This window comes from Electrona antarctica (assembly GCF_951216825.1).
Source record: "Electrona antarctica genome assembly, chromosome: 13".
Taxonomy (NCBI): domain Eukaryota; kingdom Metazoa; phylum Chordata; class Actinopteri; order Myctophiformes; family Myctophidae; genus Electrona; species Electrona antarctica.
In genome coordinates this window covers 28,403,322-28,422,941 of record NC_136794.1, presented here as the reverse complement: position 1 = coordinate 28,422,941, position 19,620 = coordinate 28,403,322, and the positions used below count along the sequence as shown (strand labels likewise).

The window sequence follows — 19,620 nt, the reverse complement described above, 5'->3', positions numbered from 1 at the left end:
GAGTAGCCGGCACCGCTCAGTTCACACAGGTGTGGTTGAGTAGCCGGCACCGCTCAGTTCACACAGGTGTGGTTGAGTAGCCGGCACCGCTCAGTTCACACAGGTGTGGTTGAGTAGCCGGCACCGCTCAGTTCACACAGGTGTGGTTGAGTAGCCGGCACCGCTCAGTTCACACAGGTGTGGTTGAGTAGCCGGCACCGCTCAGTTCACACAGGTGTGGTTGAGTAGCCGGCACTGCTCAGTTCACACAGGTGTGGTTGAGTAGCCGGCACTGCTCAGTTCACACAGGTGTGGTTGAGCAGCCGGCACCGCTCAGTTCACACAGGTGTGGTTGAGTAGCCGGCACCGCTCAGTTCACACAGGTGTGGTTGAGTAGCCGGCACCGCTCAGTTCCCCATACGTGGCTTCGTTTGATTGGCTCAGCGGCCAAATCTAAATTCAAACCACATGCAAAGGTATCTGCCATGTGTTTACGGTTCAATCCTGCCACACAGCCAATCGAACGAAGCCATGGGAAATGAACCGGCACAGGAAAACGGTATGCCTCCTTGTGGAAGCCCAATTCAAAACCATTACCAGGAAAATTGTCCCCACAATGTGTTATTTTTCAAATTCTACTATAATTACAAGTATAGTCTCACACACACACACACACACACACACACACACACACACACACACACACACACACACACACACACACACACACACACACACACACACACACCACACACACACACTCCTGCTCAATCATCTCCTAGTGTCCCTCTGTCCTCTCTCTCAGTACCAATCTCAGTCCACATATACCGGACATTTCCTCCCCCTCTGAAGGCAAGGTCAGCTGGTTCTTTTTCCGCCCTATAGTCAGTGGCAGGATAAACCACTCTCGGTTGCCTGTAAACAATAGTATCGATTTTCCTCTTTTGAGGACAAAGCACGGCTCATAAATTTGATAAAATGCCTGTGGGGGCCTTTTCCAGCCCAACCTGTCCCTCCGGGACGACCGTACCATAAAATAAAAAAAAGAAACAAGATTGTTTTCATTAGTATTTTTTTTATTCCAATGATTGACACCGATGGGAATGGCAGTATCAACATGACCTTGTACACCCGGGCTGGTGTGAGGTTCTCGGCAGTCGGAGCCCCAGGGGCCCAGGCATGTACTGGTATCTCTTTGCTTTAGCCAGGGCTCTACTAAATAGGACTCTGCCTCCCAGCCTATGTAACCTATATATGTCGCCTCGTCTCATTTGGTATTTTCTCCTCCACCCTTTACCCTCTCTCATGCCGGCACCTAGCTCCTTCCCCAACAACAACAACCACCCCCCCTTTCATTTGATGATTCATCTCCCTACGGCGGAGGGAGGGAGGCCGTGCACGAAGCCGTGTCCCTGCTCAGGAGGTTCCTCAGGGCTTGTTGTCCGGCCCATAGGAGTCAAAAAGACAAACAAACGCCTCATATGTTACACAGGGGGCCCTGGTGGTGTCCTATTTTTCTTTTTATTTATTTACTTTTTGCGCAGTGCACACTGAAGGCTCAATAACAACCCCCCCTCCCCGATTAAAAAAAGAAGTTGAAGGCTCTTGAAATTCGACCCTTAAACCGAATCACTGGTTCCTCCCGCAATAAGGCTCAGCAGCGAGCGAAGAGGCCCCCTGTGTGTGACTACAGATCCCTTTCCTACCTCTCACACACACACACACACACACACACAGGGCGCGGAGTTTATAGAGGAAGCGTCCCATTTATTTTGCTGACAAAGGGCCCATCTGATGCAGAAGGTCATTGTAGGTGGTGAACAGTCACTGACCAACACGGCTCCGCTCCGCTCTCCTCTGCCGCCTGGACAGGAAGCTACCCCCTCACCACCACCTCCCCACGTACAATGGAGCCCCCTCTCTGTCTCTAGCCATATAAAACAGGCAGAAAGGTCACCTTTTAGCCTCTGTCTTATCAGTGGGCCCATCACCAGCACTATCATCCTGCCTTTGTAGTTCTCTTCCTTGATTGAACTGAGGCAAAGGTCACTCTTTAGTACCCTATTAGGGATATAAAGTGTCAATGCAGGGACTCTCCACTGCGGTGCCTGTTTGGAGACGGCTACACGTGCTACCCCTCTAATGGCCTTGTTCTCAAACATTTTCGTGCCAAGGACCCCCGAATTGTATAATAAATGTATTTTGCCGCGGCCCCCCATCTGATAATGTTTTGTCCAAGGGAGTCCGGGACCCCAGAAGAGAGAGAGATAGAGAGATATATATATATATATATATTTCCCCTCACATTGTTCAATTTCTTTTTAGATGTTCGATATTTTTCAAGAATGTTAGCATATGTACAAGCTCGCAGGTGCAAGCACAATGATTGTGATTCTATTCTACGTTAATGGTGCTGTGGCATTGTAACGACAGCGCATTGTTCCGATGTTGCGTTGGTCCGACTCGCCCCATTACTAACCCTGTCTCTAACACTAACCGCACGCGAAGCAAGAAGCTATATTCAACTGCCAATAACTAAAGAACGGAACATTTGGTGTTTACATACTCAGAACAGATTAGTAAAATTGCTCAAAAAGACTCTCAGTGGCTGCAGACTATTCTAGAGAAACTCAGGAAATGAGTCAGCCACATAGTTGATGAGTTCCCCACTATTGCTTTATTGAGTGGTGCAACCACTCCAAGGAACAGCGATGTCCGTGACTATGTTACTATGTTACTATGTTTAGAGTACCAGTAGGGGCAAAAGTGGCACTGTTGTGCCAGAAACAGAGAGAGAGAGATAATGCTGCACTGTTGCCTGCTAATGAGAGAGAGAGGGGCAGGGGGAGAGGGGAGTTGCACCACTCAGTTCACACAGGTGTAATTTTTTTTTTTTAGATACTGCGTTTTGTTTACATTTTTGCCTTACTGATATACAATAACATATTAGAGAATGTACCTCAATATGTTTTGCCAACATTAGCTTAAGGTCACTTTATTTGTGGATGGTGGATGCTCAGAATGCAGCACTTGCATGGAAAATTGAAGAAAAAAAGAAGTGAATTATCTATATTTAGCTACCTACTGTAAAACTCCAGTTAAATGCCAGCGGAAATATGCAAGAAATATCCACTGCATACACTTAATGTACACCAAATTGGTGGAAGATGGTGTCAATCTCTGGTAATGGCTAGAAGTCAACATTGGACTGCTATAGGGTCCTTTAAGAGCAGGATGTGTTCATGGGACGTTGCAGCTATAGAGTGTCCCAGGCTGCTGTCGAAAAACTAGGTCACCCTGGGCCTCATCCATCCGCCCATCCATCCATCCATGCATGCACGCACCCACCCACCCACTCACCCATCTATCTATCTATCTAGCCCTCCATCCTCCAGTAGTCTAAAGACAGAGGTTTGTGATTAAGTTTAACAAGCTCAGGACATCCCTCGGCCTCTGTAAGCCCCTGCTGTCAAAGCTTCATTGCAGCTGCTGCTGCTGCTGTTGAGTTTCCCTTTCCCCTACATCGGGGGCCCTCATCTCAGAGGCCTCAGGCGCATGCGTGCGCGCACACACACACACACACACACACACACACACACAATGAGTCAGGCTGATGAATATTAAGCTCTGAGTGATGGATGACTCAACCGGTGTTGTGTGTATGTTTGTTTTGCGCCACTCAACAGGACCCAGGGCCTATGCCCCCCTCTCCCATCCTGGGCCAGAAACCCCTGCAGTTGATTGAGATCAAGGCCAGGGGTCGCTTCGGCTGCGTGTGGAAAGCTCAGCTCCTCAACGAACACGTGGCGGTCAAAATCTTCCCCATCCAGGTAAGTGTGTTCGTGTGTGTGCGTGTGCGTGCGTTTTGTTCCCCGTGTTGCATGCCGGTGTCTTTGCCCTGACTGTTTCTCTTCGTAAAGGAGAGGAGAGCTTCAGCCTTAAAGCTCCCAAGTCCTAATCCGCGGAGCCTGACCGGGTCCCTTAGCTTAGGCCAATCACTGTTCACTAAGCCCTCCGTGGCCTCGATTGACCACAGAGCACGTACTGATAGGACTGCAGCCACCCCCCCCCCCACCTCACAGCATGCGCCGTGTGAGCGATTGTGAGCTGAACACTTAGCGTCTATATTAATCCCTATTTTAAAGCCTATTTTACCCCACTATCTCAATGTGGAGCTATGTATTTATAAAGTTAATGTATATTTCTGGCACATTGCCACCAATGACTCAACAGGGAGAAATGGACACCTTTTTCTTTCCTTGGCTAGAGCAGTGGTTCCCAAACTGGGGACCCCAAATTATTTGCTCACTCAACAGTAAACAAACCAACACACAGTATAAGTGTATACAGGCTGTCAGCACATTTCTAACTAACGTTACCATTTTAATGACCTTTAAGACCTTTTTTAATACCAAATGGTCAAATATTAAGAAAGAAGCAAACGTTGTGAAAATAGCCTAACTGCGAACTCACAACGAGGTGACACAATATTTATTTGTGGAGCAGAGTCAAACTAAACACTAAACAGAGTCAAGTGCTTGTCAGGGGGGGACAGTTCAAATATGATTATTTCCGGCGGTCACACTGACACAGCCTGATATGTTTTGGAACCCCTGGCCTAGAGCATGCAGCTCTAACTCTTGTCTGAACTCTTGTTGGTCCTCAGGACAAGGCGTCGTGGCAGAACGAATACGAGATCTATACCCTGAGCGGGATGCGACACGAGAACCTGCTGCACTTCATCGGCGCCGAGAAGCGGGGCGCCAACATGGACATCGAGCTGTGGCTCATCACGGCCTATCATGAGAAGGTAACGCTCCTTCTGCCCTGGTGGACACTCTCAGCATCTACAACCATATTCATTGTATTATATTTTTGTGCCTTCATTTGGAAAGTACAGTTAAGAGTGGCAGGAACAGAGTGACACGCAGCTAAGGTCGTCGGGCTCAGGAATCGCTCCCGCAACCTTAAACCTAACCCTTAAGCACTAGGCCATCGGCGCCCCTTCAACCCCCAAATGAAACAACACCACAGTCTCTTACTTGCAGGTTACCTTCTACAGTGTATTTCAATTCAGTGGTCAATACTTTTGTTTTTTACTGTTTAGTATTTTTATTTAACTTTTTGTCTTGGTTTGTATCCGTTCATTTCACTAAGCAGCTGAATTTGAATCAAAAGCAAATTAAATTGGCAAATGAAATTAATTTACCTTCTCATAGTCACAGACATGTGTCTGACTTTAATTCATTGGCAGATCTCTGTGTTGCATGTCCAAAAATTCAAAAGTAGCAGATCTACAAGCTTGTGGATCAGCTAAGTGAGCTAACTGTTGATGTGTGTGCGTGATGCAGTAGTGTGATCAAGTAGGACATTAACCCATTTTGACCTGAGATCAAATTCTAAAAATGTCTTCTACATCCTGACAGTTTTCTGAAAAAGCTATGTTTCTATGTCAGTCGTTCTTCGATTTTTCAAAAAATAGCAGACCTACAAGCTCGTAGCGTGCCACTCGGTGGCGCGCTACGAGCTTGTAGATCTGCTATTTTTCAATAGCTAAAGCATAACATAATGCTAACACCAAAAGGGGTTCCCGCCCAAAATGCGTTAATACATCATATAACCACTTATAGCAGGAAGGATACAAGACGTGAAATACCGGTATGTACATACATTTCATCTGACACCGTGTCTTCAGGCCAAGTGCAGACTGCACACACGTGCGCCGTTTTCCTCACAGCATCATATATGGTTACTTATGAGCGCATTTAATCGTAATTTCAAAAGAAGCCTGGGACATATTCCCAGCAGAAGGATAACGTATCCTGGCCTTGCTCATGAGAATAGGCCCGGGTAATGTACAGCAGAAGCAGATTTCCGTGCAGCTTCTGTACTGGCATAGCCTGCCCCCTAGTGGTCAGATGCTGCAACTAGAAAACTGCCTCTGTGCTTTGTTTGTCCAATACACTCCGGTTTATTTATAGAGCACATTTAAAACGACAGCATTGAACCAAAGTGCTGTACACTCGGTAAACAACTATAAACTAAGAGGAAGCGAGAGGAAAACGATAAACAGCAGGGAAAACACACACATACGAGGGTGGAACACAGACACATCGAAAGCCAAGGACTACAAGTGAATTTTCAAGTGTGATTTTAAACTTTGTGTGGTTCCACGCTTTGGAAAATCTATATTTCTTTGTCCAGCATCTTGTAGAAAGGTGGTGGAGCAAGTATTTTATTGCAGACAGTGGTTCCCAATCCCATACCTTTTAGCTCGAGACCCAAAAGAGACATTATTTTGATATCTCCCTGGGACCCAAACAAGTGAAAATAACAGATCTACAAGCTCACAGCACATTGCTCAGCAATGTGCTGTGAGCTTGTAGCTCACAAGTTCACTTTTTCTTAAAGGTTAATTTCAAAGACATTTATGGAATTTCTTTGAATTTAAATAACTTTAATGTTGTTTATGAAATTATTTTTTAAATATGTTAGAATTGTTTTTCATCTATGATCTTTTAAAATGTAATATTTAAAAAATTGGCATATTTACTTGCGACCGGTCGCAAACACTACCACTACCCACAAACACTGTTTGGGAAACAGTGTTATTTTATTGGACTACCCTTACCTAGCGACTGACCCGGCTGCTTCCTCCCTCCTCCCTGACAGGGCTCTCTGACGGACTACCTGAAGGCCAACGTATTGTCGTGGAACGAGCTGTGTCACATGGCCCAGACCATGGCCCGTGGCCTGGCCTACCTCCACGAGGACATCCCAGGACTGAAGGACGGACACAAGCCTGCCATCGCTCACAGGTACACACAGACCCCCAGAAAAGGGACAAGACCCTTTCCCCAATGCAGATGAACCACAACGAGGCCTGACTAGACCACTGACTACCAATGTATTGTTGAATGTTTTAATTGGATCAAAAATCGGGACATATCGGCTGCGTGACAATGATGTATCAAAGACCACTTTTGGAGCTTGCCCCTTTTGATCAGGCTGGCCCTCAATTTAAAGTTACTGATTGAAGATTTCTGTCCGAACAGGGACATCAAGAGTAAGAACATCCTGCTGAAATCCAACCTGAGCGCCTGCATTGCTGACTTTGGACTGGCTCTGAGGTTCGAGTCCGGAAAGTCTGCCGGAGACACGCACGGACAGGTGAGTTTTTTGCCTTGTGGAGATGGGGTTTAGGTGGCCCGGCAGTAATATGTTTATATAGATTAATGTTCTTTTAGATTCCATAGAGGCCTAGCATGTCAACACTGTAGGGCTGGTAAAGTCTACAGTTATAATAGATGTTGGGCAGAAACTTCATCTGCATATTTTAACCTTTAAAAAATATATATATTATATAATATTTTGTAAATTCATTTTGAATTTGAATCCTGAACAAAGGCTTTGTGTGGCATGGTGATGATTCTGCATCGACTTTGTAGCTCACGCTGCCTATAGTCCTTATCAAAAGGAAAGCACGGCTCGTATGTCATTCAGTTTATCTCAGTCTGCCCAGTACAGGGACTGTATGGAACATATACCATTTGATCCATGTGAAGGTCAAACCTTTTCGGAACCTTGTTTATTCATATCTGTGTGCGTGCGTGCGTGCGTGCGTGCGTGCGTGCGTGCGTGCGTGCGTGCGTGCGCTAAATCAGTAGTTCGACCACCCACAATAATATGTCTTTGGCCGCGGACCCCCACAAAAATAGCAGTTGTACAAGGTTGTGATTTACTGTGAGAGAGAGAGAGGGCATGATGCTTTCCTAGTTGAAATGGGTTAAACCACTTTGTTGTAATTTATGTTCCACAAAAAATGAGCAGATTTACATAAATGAAATGTGTCTGTAACAACATACATGCATATTTGTACAACAATTTAAGAAAACGACTTAAGATAATGAATGTTATAGGAAAAGGAAAGGAACAAAGTAACTTATACATACACCTGCAACCTTGTTCTTTCCTTTAACCACATGAACTCTATTCTGGGCATGTCATAATGGGCAGACATTCAGTGAAAATAGCAGAACTACAAGCTCACGACGCATTGTGATCGTGTCAGCAAAGCCATTTGGTGTAGAGAGAAAAGAAACCGGGTCCAAGGATAGCGCCTGCCTTGGGGGACCCTGGTCACGTTTATAGGGTAGTTAACCCTGACCTGTGGATATTTCTCTAAATCCCATTACACTATCAGGGGATTTTACAACATAAGTACACTCACTGCAAAGTCGATGAAGAACCAAAATACAATTTAAATTAAACTTTTTATATCATGGATCCAGCTACAATGAGGTGCCTCCTTCCTAACCTCCAACATAACCTGTCTTGCCCGATTCATCCCAAAAGCTTCCATAGATATACAGTATGTATTAAAGACTAAATCCGCTGACCAATGGAAAGCATGTCTTGGTTTATAAAGCGCCACTCATGTATGAATTATTAAGCACGTTTGCATAGAACCCTTGAACAGTTTGACGTTTGTGAAATGAGTTCTAGCCGGTCTTCGGGGAGTGCGATATTTTCTTGCAACCCATACAAATTGGCCCGCGACCCAAACATGGGTACCAAAACTGTTTAGGGAAAACGGTGCGCTAGGGTTCATGTGGTTATGTACAGTGATTCTGATTGGCTCGTTTCCGCTGAAAATCTCACAATAATCCACACCTTCAATCACTCTATGGGTGCGTTTGGAAATGCGCACCGGGAGCACACTCGCCTATTAGTTTGCATTGCACAGTGCACTCAGTGCGTTATTTCCGAACGCGCCCTGTATCATTCCCAGCTGCGTTACATTGATCCCACAACTCTGTAGCTGAACTGGCCAACTGGGGAAGGGGAGCGCTTGATTGTCTTACAAACCCAGGCCGTGCGGGCGTCTAAGCACTGCCCACGCTCATATGAATATATGAATATATATGGCTCCGGGCGGCCTCGTAAAGACATCAAGTGCCTCCTATTCCCCCATCACAGAGACTGGCCGAGTAAAAACAAGGAATTGTGGCTCGCTCTGGTGGGCGCAAAGTGTAGCTACTTTTGTGAATTTAATAGTTTTATGAGGTTAATATTGCTATATGTTTGTAACCGTTTTAGAAAAGCAATAAGCCACGCGAGGTCCCAGTTTACTGTATGTACCGTGTGCGCGTCATGTCTCACCACGCCTCTCAGCCATTATAAAATACACGGTAACCTGAGACCTCTTTGTGAGCTTGGAGATCGGCTATTTTGAAATGGCCAAAATTGTATATAGGCTGAAATGGTTAATAAAGCAATAAGCCACAAGAGGCTCTTTTGGCTTATTGCTTTATTAACCACTTCAGCCTATATAATATTTTGGCCATTTCAAAATAGCCGATCTCCAAGCTCACAATGCGTTGCTTTTACTTTTGGTACTTTAAGTACATTTTCATACCAATACTTTTGTACTTTTTTTATTCCAGACTTTAACTTGTAACCGTATTTCTACATTGCAGTACTGATACTTTAACTTAAGTAAAACATGTGAGTACTTTTTCCGCCAATGGTAGGTTTCTAAATCGTACCTCCCTCTGCGCCAGGTGGGGACCAGGAGGTACATGGCCCCCGAGGTCCTGGAGGGAGCCATCAACTTCCAGCGGGACGCCTTCCTGAGGATAGACATGTACGCCCTCGGCCTGGTGCTGTGGGAGCTGGCCGCGCGCTGCAAAGCTGCAGATGGTACGTGAAGTGAAAGGAAGGCCTGTTAGGTGTGGTCTGATGACAAAAGGGGACACACACGGTGCCAGTCAGTCACACCAGCCGGGGGGGAGCAAGGCAAAGGAAATTGCCTTCTGGTAATAATGTGTAACGTTGGCTTCGCTCCAGCGTGTGTTAACCGGTAGTGCAATAGTACAATCAATGGGCTGACGGTACATTACAGTACATGTACTGTATACAACTGTATACGACAGACCGGCAAAGGAAGCCATGAGTGAGCAGTGTACTATAGTGGCTTTATTTATTAATATCGTTGCTGACGGGAAGAAACCTCTTATCTCCATATTTTAACTTTTTGTGATTTTTCGTAAATGAACGTCCTGCTTGATCATACTACAGTGTCACACAAAAGTAGCAGATCCGCAAGGTCGAAATTCGGCTTGTCGATCTGCTACTTTTTCTACTAGAATTTGAATCCTGAAAAGTAACCGTTTTGGACATATGAGATGAGGTTCCCACCCGACAGACGATATCGTAATCACAGAGCTTATTTGTATATTTCTATAAAATTAGGCACACAGGGGAGAGGTCATGAAATGAAATCCATAGCGTGCATTTCATATCAATAGTGGGTGTCTGTCTGTGCATAGTCTGCATACTGTACATGTGATGTGTGCGCTTTGTGTCCTGCATGTTCTATTCTGGGATGCAAGAAAAAAAAACATGCTTTTTTCCATTATTCTGATCACAGAGCGCAGCACTGCCCTGTATTGATCCAATCTGTCTGGATCTATTCAGCAGTATTGAGCGGACCTGGCTTTGGGACTGCCCCACCAGCTCTTTTGCCTTTAGCACAGAACACGCCTGCCCATACTTAACAGCATAGGGGTGGCTTACCGAAAGTCGATGCCAGCATGGCCCTGCCCGTATCTGCCAGACCAAATTATCTGAATTTAAAATGTACATTCTATACTTTAATTTCCTGACCTGTGTCAGTACATTGGAGCAGATTTCAGTGACAGAACCATCAGTGGTGTGATATCATTAATGTTTCCTAAAACAGCTGTTCCTTATATTGCCACTGTCGGGGGCAGTGGCAATATAGCCTTACTTTTCAGGAACTGTAAAAAAAGAACCCGTGTTCCAACATGTGAATTATTTAGTCAGAAGCTCTTGTTAAAGCTGCGCCATGTAACTTTCCTCTTCTACCCCGGATTTGAACCCGGTTTCCTGCGCAAGTGCCGACATTTTAACCATTGAGCTAATTAATAGAGCCTGCCTGCTTTCGTGTCAGATCCTGTGTCTAGGTGACGTAGGTAGTTAAGGACATGGCCAAAATATCAATTGATCGTGAACAGATAATTGTATAACATTATCAATGATAGATAGATAGATAGATTTGATTTAACTGCTGGACATGTGTGTTTAATTCCTCCAGGCCCATTGGATGAGTACATGCTGCCATTTGAGGAGGAGGTGGGCCAGCATCCCTCCCTGGAGGACATGCAGGAGGTGGTGGTGCACAAGAAGCTGAGGCCCATACTCAGGGAGTGCTGGCAGAAACACTCGGTGAGTCCCCACCGCCGCGTAAAGCACTGATAGTCAGATTTTATGTCAAGGACCTCCACATTTGTGTATGTGGCCGCGGACCCCCCATCTAAATAAATAGGTTTGTGCCATGCACCTCCAGAAACAACCATTTGGGTAAGAACATTTTAAATGTATAAGAAATTGTAAAAATTCCCAATTTTTCAAAAATGGCAGATCTACTATGAGCTTGCATATCTACTATTTTTGAATAGCCAAATGATAAAATCCTGGGGGTCACCGGACCCCATCCGACAACACCTTGTCCACTACGAAAAAGGAGATAAAATAGAGATTGAGAACCACTGACATATAGTGGTTTAAAAGAAGAACACGGAAAACACCCTGAAACGTATCATATATCCAAGCTGGCCTACAATGCGTCATATCAAATTAGTGTCCCTCTCACTGTCTCTCTATCACTCCGTCTCTCTCTCCTTCTCTGTCTCTCTCATCTGTCTCTCAACTGTGGCGTTCCCGTTGCTTCCCTTTACTGTCATGTTGTTTGTGTTCTCCTGACCAGGGGTCTAAAATACTGGTCTGAATCTGTCTTTTCTGTAGAGCATCCTAACTGACCAGGGGTCTTAAGTAGTAGTCTGAATCTGTCTGTCTAACTGCAACAAGCCCCCAAGCAGCAGACTGCTATTGATCGTAGACTGATACCGTCTCGTGCGGCCAGTTCCCCCACAGCCCCCACCCAGTCGAAGAAGATAGCAGGCATTTCTGTCTGAAATTGGTGCTGAGTGGCCTTCTTCGCACTGTTTTTGCACTATCAGTGTCTCCATCGTATCTGTTTTCCAGGCCGCATTGAGCCACTTCCTCCCCTGCGGTGTCTGTAACGGTGGATTATCTTTGCTAATGGTGTCTGCTCTCTGGCCCCGTCACTGTGCCCTGTGGAGGAGGCCATGCACTGTCATGTCCTTTGTTAAAATAACATCTTATGAAATGATTAGAAAATATTTTTTCCTTTTCTTAACTTTTTTTGTGTGGCTTTTTTCCATTTAAAAAGTTTATAAAGAAATTCTATCTTTCAATATCCATGGCCATTTATGCCATTTTATGCCGTAGTGGACAAGGTACTCAAGCCCACAGTACTTGAGTCAAAGTATAGATACTCCTGGTCAAGTATTACTCGACTAAAAATTGTACTGGAGTTAGAGTGGAGTGCTAAAAAAAAGAAAGAAAAAAAGAAAAAAACTATTATGGATTGCTGTATTAAAATGTAGACATTCCCCCCCCAAAAAATATGAAAAGGTTTTCCAGTAAGGTAAGAAAAAAATCTATAATAGCTCACAACAACACATTGTGAGCTTGTTGAACGGCTGTTTTTGGCAAAGAGATTTTGTGAAAAAAGTAGGTGTGAATTGGCACTGCTCTCACGATTCAAGTCCATTACGATTCACCAGGTAACGATTCGATTATATGATGCATCTCCATGCATCAGACTTTTCTATTATTACAGCTAATAATAGATCTAGCGCCACGTGTTAATACGGCTTCCCATCATGCACCTGTAACCCAACATGCCTTGCACTGCATCAATGTGCGTGTCACATGATCGGCCGTAGGAAATTGTGGGATTTCACAGCCGTCCACTTCCTGTTTCAGCTCTGTTTCAGCTCCGTTTTAAAACCCTTTATTCTGATAATCTAGCCTGCATCCATGGTGATTGAACAGAATGTGGACGTTCTGGGATCATTTCTGATGCGTACTATACTGTACTACTCATACTGTACTGTACTGTGTTGTACTACTCATACTATGTTGTGCTGTACTGTCCGTGAAAGTTGTTATGATGTTCGCTGCTGTTCGCAGCGCTATGAACTGGTTTAACAGGAGCTATGTATCCAGCTGTACAATGCAAAGCAGTTTGATTTGTATAGGCAGTGGCAAACGGAAAGGTCTTTAGTTGTGTTTTAAAAGAAATTAAGTGTGGCAGCAGACCTGCAGTTTTCTGGGAGTTTGTTCCAGATACGGTATGTGGTGCATAGAAACTTAATTCATTTACTCCCCCAGGGCCTGGCCATGCTGTGCGAGACCATTGAGGAGTGCTGGGACCATGAGGCGGAGGCACGCCTGTCGGCGGGCTGCGTGGAGGAGCGCGTGGTGCAGATGCAGCGGCTGGGCAACGTCACGGCGCCCGAGGAGATAGTCACCGTGGTCACCATGGTCACCAACGTGGACTACCCGCCCAAAGAGTCCAGCCTATGACTAGGCTGAGAACCAAAATCACAACGAGACGGACGGGATGCCTCAACAGACTCACTCGTTATCCCCAAACCCCACCCCACCCCTCCACCCTGAGCCACCTCCCCACCCACACCCCCACCTCCCCTCGAACCCCGTGAGCGGACAGAGCTGAGACTTCGTCCCGTTCGTTGTGTTTTTAATTTTGGTTTTACGTTGTTGTTGTTGTTGTTTTTTCTACCACGTATACCGCCATCCCATTGTACACAAGGTGTACCTGGTGGCGGATCAGGCTGAATCCCGGGGCCCGGATTGGCTGGAAGCTCCCATTGTTCTGGTCCCCTGTAGCTGTATGGCTACACGTGTTGTAACTGTATGGCTACTGTAGCTGTATGGCTACACGTGTTGTAGCGTATGGCTACTGTAGCTGTATGGCTACACGTGTTGTAGCGTATGGCTACTGTAGCTTATGGCTACACGTGTTGTAGCGTATGGCTACTGTAGCTGTATGGCTACACGTGTTGTAGCGTATGGCTACTGTAGCTTATGGCTACACGTGTTGTAGCGTATGGCTACTGTAGCTTATGGCTACATGTGTGCCTACAAGACATTCAGGAGCCCAAATCCTTGTTTTCCAATCATGGAGGAGAAAACTCTTATAACGGCACAGAGAAACGACCTCTCTTTCAAGGTGGACCACGGCTAAGCTAAGCACCATGACAATGAACTCTGCCCTTTTTAAGGTTGACCCTTAACCCTAAACTAGTTTGCTCCGTTTTTTGTCGAAAGACTTCCTGGAAAGACTACGTCAGACTGTTGGGTTCTTTTCTAAGAAAAAGGAGCCGTGGAGAGAACATACACACTTTCATTTCATTTCAGTATAAACACAAAAAAGGGCAACTCGGTTTTTAGACACATTTGCTGTTTTTTTTTTTGTCTTTCTATGAATGACTATGTAATGCCAATAAGAAACAGCTTCTGAATGTCTGTGTATCGCTGCTGTATATATATATATATACATATATATACATATATATCAACCGAGAGAGAGAGAGAGAGAGAGAGACTAAGAGTGTAATCAAGTTTATTTATCCAGACCTGCCTCGCAGCATTTCTTTCGAAAACTTTTGTTTTTTTAAAATAATAATTTTCATTTCATGTTGTGGTTCTGGGGTTCTTTAGCGCAAAGAGTCGAGAGCTGAGTGAGAATGTAATGCATGGTTTTTATTTTGTGAGTAAAACATTTTGGCATAGCTAATGCTAAATGAGCAGGGCTTTCATAGGCAATCTTGGCATGTTTGTATTTATAGTTTTTTAGAAAGATCCTCCCCACACCGCGGTGTCACTGACTTCAAGGTGATACGAGAACTATGCAACATGTCCGCTATTGCCCTCTGATCCTCATTGTTCATTTATCATTGCTGGCGGCGAGTGGAACCATGCGTTCCAGTTTTGCTCATTGACTCCTCTTAAGGTCCTTAACACATCCAGAGTCAGAAGATATTTCACATCAAACTATTAATGTTGGCCCTGCCTCCTTCATAACAGGTCAATGCTCTTATTTTCGTTCCGAAAAATCAACCCAGTTTGGAAAACCATTGTCTCTTTATCATGGTTTACGGTTGCGCTTATGTCAGGACTACATCTGGTTCCAATTTACGCCAAGCAATCACTTCGAATGTGTAAAGGACCTTAAGACCAAAAAGAACCACCTCGAGCAGCGCATCATGGCAAAAAAAACAAAACCGGAAACGTGTATCCTTCTAACCTCTCTCAACCAGGTATACCTCAGTGTCACATTCTACCAGTAGAGGACTTCCTCGGTATATAACACTAAAACGACCACTACGGAACATTCAGATGACCTGTTTGGTATTGAAGCTTTTTCAAATCACACGGTGTAGGTAGGGGGCGTTGGATGGGGTGACTTTATGAGTATGCCAACATAAAGAAGAAAAGAGAAAAAAAGGCCATTCACAAAACAGTGTTTCTGCCTTCTTAGTACAGTAGTTTTCTGTGTTTCCTCGTTGACCCCCCCCCCCCATGCTACTTTTAATGTGATTGTGACTGTTGTTGTCCTGAAATTTAGACCCTTTATAATTAAGACAAATCCCTGAGAATATGAATTTCAGAGAGAGAGAGCGTGAAAAAGAAATTAATGAAAGCACTTCCCCCTTTTTAGGTTTGCGGTGTCCACTGAATATTTACAATGCATGCCTGTTTTTTTGTTTTATTTTGGGAGGAATTCTTTCCATTTTTGAGCCTCTATTAATACAGGTGGGTCAGTTGTAGAACCACCCCCCCCCCCCTTTTTTTTTTATTCGTTAGGTCTCCCCCCTCTCTGTATGTTCGTGTTTAGTTAAGTTTTTTTTTTCTTTTTCTTTTGAGGTGTTGCTACCCACACCAGATTTCAAAGACATCTCAGGAAAACATTCATCCGCTACGGTCCAACTGACTTTGCGACTCGTGCCATAATTTTTTTGACACCTATTACAGTATGTCAAAAAGGGGTGTACGGACATGAAGTTGCTACAGTCAGCGTTGGGTTTTTTTTTCTGCTGTTGGGTTCAGGTGTTGGAAACGGGCGGATCATGCGTTTGTTTGCCTCTTCAACCACTCTGGGGGACCCTCTTAACCAATCAACTCAATAGAATTGTTCCCCTCTCTTTGGCGTTGTGCCATTTTTACAACTACTACTAAAAAAAAAAAAACGTATTCAAAAGTAAATTCTCAGTATCTTTGATAAAGTAGAAAGGTCAAATGCAAGCCAGCCCTCGCATAACTTGAGGAGCTGTAGCATTTTAAAACGAGAGACAACCTGTCAACGACATCTTTTTTTTCTGGCTACAGGTCCATCTTGCAAAACGGTTTCCACAACAGTGGCTTCAAACTTCTGTGCGCTTCTCTACCCAGCAAAACTTTTTTTTCCCTCCTCCACAAAACAGACATTCAGGGATGGAACGCTATGTTTTCTATACTCCGTTTTTAACAGTATGCAATTAAAAGTTGGAGCAAACACTAGACCTGCCAACTTTTTTTTTTACTTCTCTGTAGCGTTTTGTTGCTGCTGCTGTTCAGCTCTTTTGAAAGAAAAAAAAGGTTAAATGAACCAGAGCATCCTCTGGCCTTTGGTGCTAATATACCACATGGCCGGTTTGTCAAGCTCCGTGTGTGTGTGTGCGTGTGTGCGTGCGTGTGTGTGTGTGTGTGTGTGTGTGCGTGTGTGTGTGCGCGTGTGTGTGTGTGTGTGCGCTTTTTTAGCACTGTGATTCTCAACCTGTTGGCCGGCATGCAGGGACCACTGGTGGCCCGCCAGGATATTGAAAGTGGGCCTCAAACCCTCAAATAATTAGCAAAACACTTAAAGATTTTAATAGGATAAAAAAAACAGCCTTGAATGAGTTTTCATTGCAATACCGATTGATCCAAGCCAGAACACAATTGATTGGTCATTAAAATATACATCCTCTGAAAATGCACATGACCTATCTGACAATTTACAAATGGGTCCCTAATCCAGAAAAGGTTGAGAACCACTGAATTAATTAGCAGCACAAGTTTCCGGTTCAAAAATGGCCACAACACCACAGAGTCCTCAGCTTTCCTTTCTTTAGTGTTTTATATTTTTTAAAGAGCTATAGGTTGCTCAGCACAACTAAAAAAGACAGATAATCCTCAGAGCTCTCCCAGGGGAGGTGTGGTGACGAGCAATCGTGTTCAATCCACTGATGCTGTTGTTGGCTCACGTTGCTTTCTCCAGAACATTAATGTGGACTTGGACGTGAGGCCAAATATCGTTGTATCCGAGATGCAGGGAGGAGTTAAAACATTGCAAACCCGCTGCCATTTTGATATAACTCAGACTTTGTTATCTGTAGCACTACTAACGCTAAAAGAGGACGGTCAACATTATAGGCATTGCTATCCACCTTTTGCTCCACTTTTTTTTTTAATGCTGCTGTTGTGCTCTGCAAAAACGCTGTTTCTTCAACCAATCCTCTCCAGAAAATGAAAATATGTCTCGCCATACGAGCGAAAGTTGTCTCTTTATGTCACGTAAAAAATGTGTTCTTTGAAATGGTTTCATGAAAACGCAGCCCACATTACGTTCTTTCTTTTCATTGTTTTTTTGTTGTCCTTTTTAATCAAAGCCAAACCCCCCCCACCACCGCTCTCCTCAAGAACATTAGATAACTGGATGGCAAAATGCACAGTATGTACATATGAATGTTGTTTTAGATTGTGATTTTAGCATGAGGTTGTTTTTTATGGTCTTGAGGCAAAAAAAATATCCTTTATAATGTTAATATTAAAAGAAAAAGATTTATGTTGTTTATTTTATGACAATGGTATTTTAAGAAACAAACAAAAACAACAAATTGTTTTATTAATTTATGTCCAATAAGGCTCAAAAATGACACTAATTTCCCCTTGTGGAGGAATCGGTGTGGTGTATATATCTGTTTTTCCCCCACACTGGTGAAGTCTTTATTTGTATTTTTGGATGGGTTCATTAGATACCTCAGACATCCGCCTACTGGTGCTCCACCATTCTAATGACATCATCACCCTGGTGCTCCACCATTCTAATGACATCATCACCCCACGTCAATCAGTGTTGAGAGCAGCAGTGTTTTGAACACGACACACACCACCACATCTGACCTGGAAACTCTCACTTATTTCTTTCTCCTCATATGCTGACATTATTTGGCTCTTTTCCAGTACAAGAACTTAAGTGAACCATGCCAGTACTGTGAAACACCCACACTACAACTAGGTTTCCAGATAAGGTTCTCAGAACTTTTAATTTGGTCCCCTGCCTGTCCAACACTTTCAAGATTTTTCAAAAATGTTCAATGTACAAGTGGCACGAAGTGACGTGCTGTGAGCTTGTACATCTGCTATTTTTGAATATCCAACGTATAAAATATAGATAAAGGCTTTAAAATGATTGTGACGCTGTATTAACAAATTTAGCTGGGGGCCATGTGGAACACCCTCAAGGACCGCTGTGGGTCTCTGGACCACTATTGAGAACCATGCCTGAGTTCTGTGAAACCCAGAACTTGTACTATCAAACTTCTTCTAAAATAGCCAATCTACAAGCTCATAAGGTCTCAGGATATGTTGTCTTGTGAGCTTGTACATCTACATCTACTATTTTTTTCTATTTCTTTTTTAATGATGTACCTACCTCCCCAATTCAGGGGGGGTTTCTGGTTAGAACAGGGTTTCTGTGGTTAGAACGGAAATAAACGGCAACAAAAAAAACTCACTGAACTATTACGGTTTGAATGGAAGGTTCTGGGTTGTACTTGTAACCCAGGCTTCATAGTAGAAAAGAGCCTGGGGAAAAAAAGCAATCGCCGCAACACAGTAGTTCAGGATGAGACCATTAATACGCCACGAGGTGTGTGTGTCTGTGTTCTTTCAAAAAGCTGCCCTAACTTTCCCATCAGCAGACCATCAGGCCATCCCCACCAATAGGATAAAGAATGACATCTTTTCCTTTTTTGTTTTTGTTTTGATTATTTTAATTTTTTTCAAGTATTTAACAAACTGTTTCAGGGCTTGGTTGGAAGTGATTGTTGAATATTGTACAGAAGACAAAATGTATGCTATCCTCCCCCTCCCCTAAAATAAAGTATAGTGACTGCTCTGCACTGGCGTGGTGTTGTCTCTTGGATCTGGTTGGAAGGCCTATATTTGGTTGGTTGAATTGTTTGCTGTTCATTAATTTAGCTGACAAATTAACTCCTGTATCAACTAAACATCAACAGAGGTTCTCCAAGTGGTGTCTGGGGACCCCCTGGGAGATGATTGATATTTAGGAACCAACTATGATTGATTACTATGATTGATAGACCGTGCATCATGCAACTACTTGCAACCATTATTCCCAATGGCAGTTGCAAGGAGTTGCATTGGTGTGGTTTGTTTTGTTGTAAGGAGTTGCAGCTGGTGTGGTTTGGGCCTTAGAGTTAATTTAATACTGATGATGCTAGTGTCGATTTGGGATCCCAGAGATCAAAATGGTATCAAATGGAGGGTTTGTGGCCTAATGCATATATACAGTAGAGTTGTGGGTCCTTGAAGTTAAATTGCTTGAGAATCCCTGCTATGGCTGTAACAAATCTTATCTTATCATGCCGTATCTTTTCAAATGGGGGTCCACAGGCTAAT

At 44.0% G+C, this 19,620-nt stretch overlaps 1 protein-coding gene across 2 annotated transcripts in view; it reads left to right on the top strand.

The window, feature by feature from the left end:
• Positions 1 to 19,100, top strand: part of acvr2aa (activin A receptor type 2Aa) — a 68,295-nt gene extending 49,195 nt beyond the window's left edge. Inside the window, exons 5-11 of one of the 2 annotated variants that reach the window (XM_079517466.1) lie at positions 3,666 to 3,809; positions 4,646 to 4,789; positions 6,652 to 6,797; positions 7,035 to 7,149; positions 9,543 to 9,681; positions 11,099 to 11,229; positions 13,264 to 19,100. In XM_079517466.1, the coding sequence (XP_079373592.1) occupies positions 3,666 to 3,809; positions 4,646 to 4,789; positions 6,652 to 6,797; positions 7,035 to 7,149; positions 9,543 to 9,681; positions 11,099 to 11,229; positions 13,264 to 13,458 (1,014 nt within the window). In that variant the 3' untranslated portion in view covers positions 13,459 to 19,100. Of the gene's footprint in view, positions 1 to 3,665; positions 3,810 to 4,645; positions 4,790 to 6,651; positions 6,798 to 7,034; positions 7,150 to 9,512; positions 9,682 to 11,098; positions 11,230 to 13,263 lie in introns of both variants that reach the window. The other variant, XM_079517465.1, reaches the window with a different exon arrangement.
• The last annotated feature ends 520 nt before the right edge of the window (positions 19,101 to 19,620 follow it).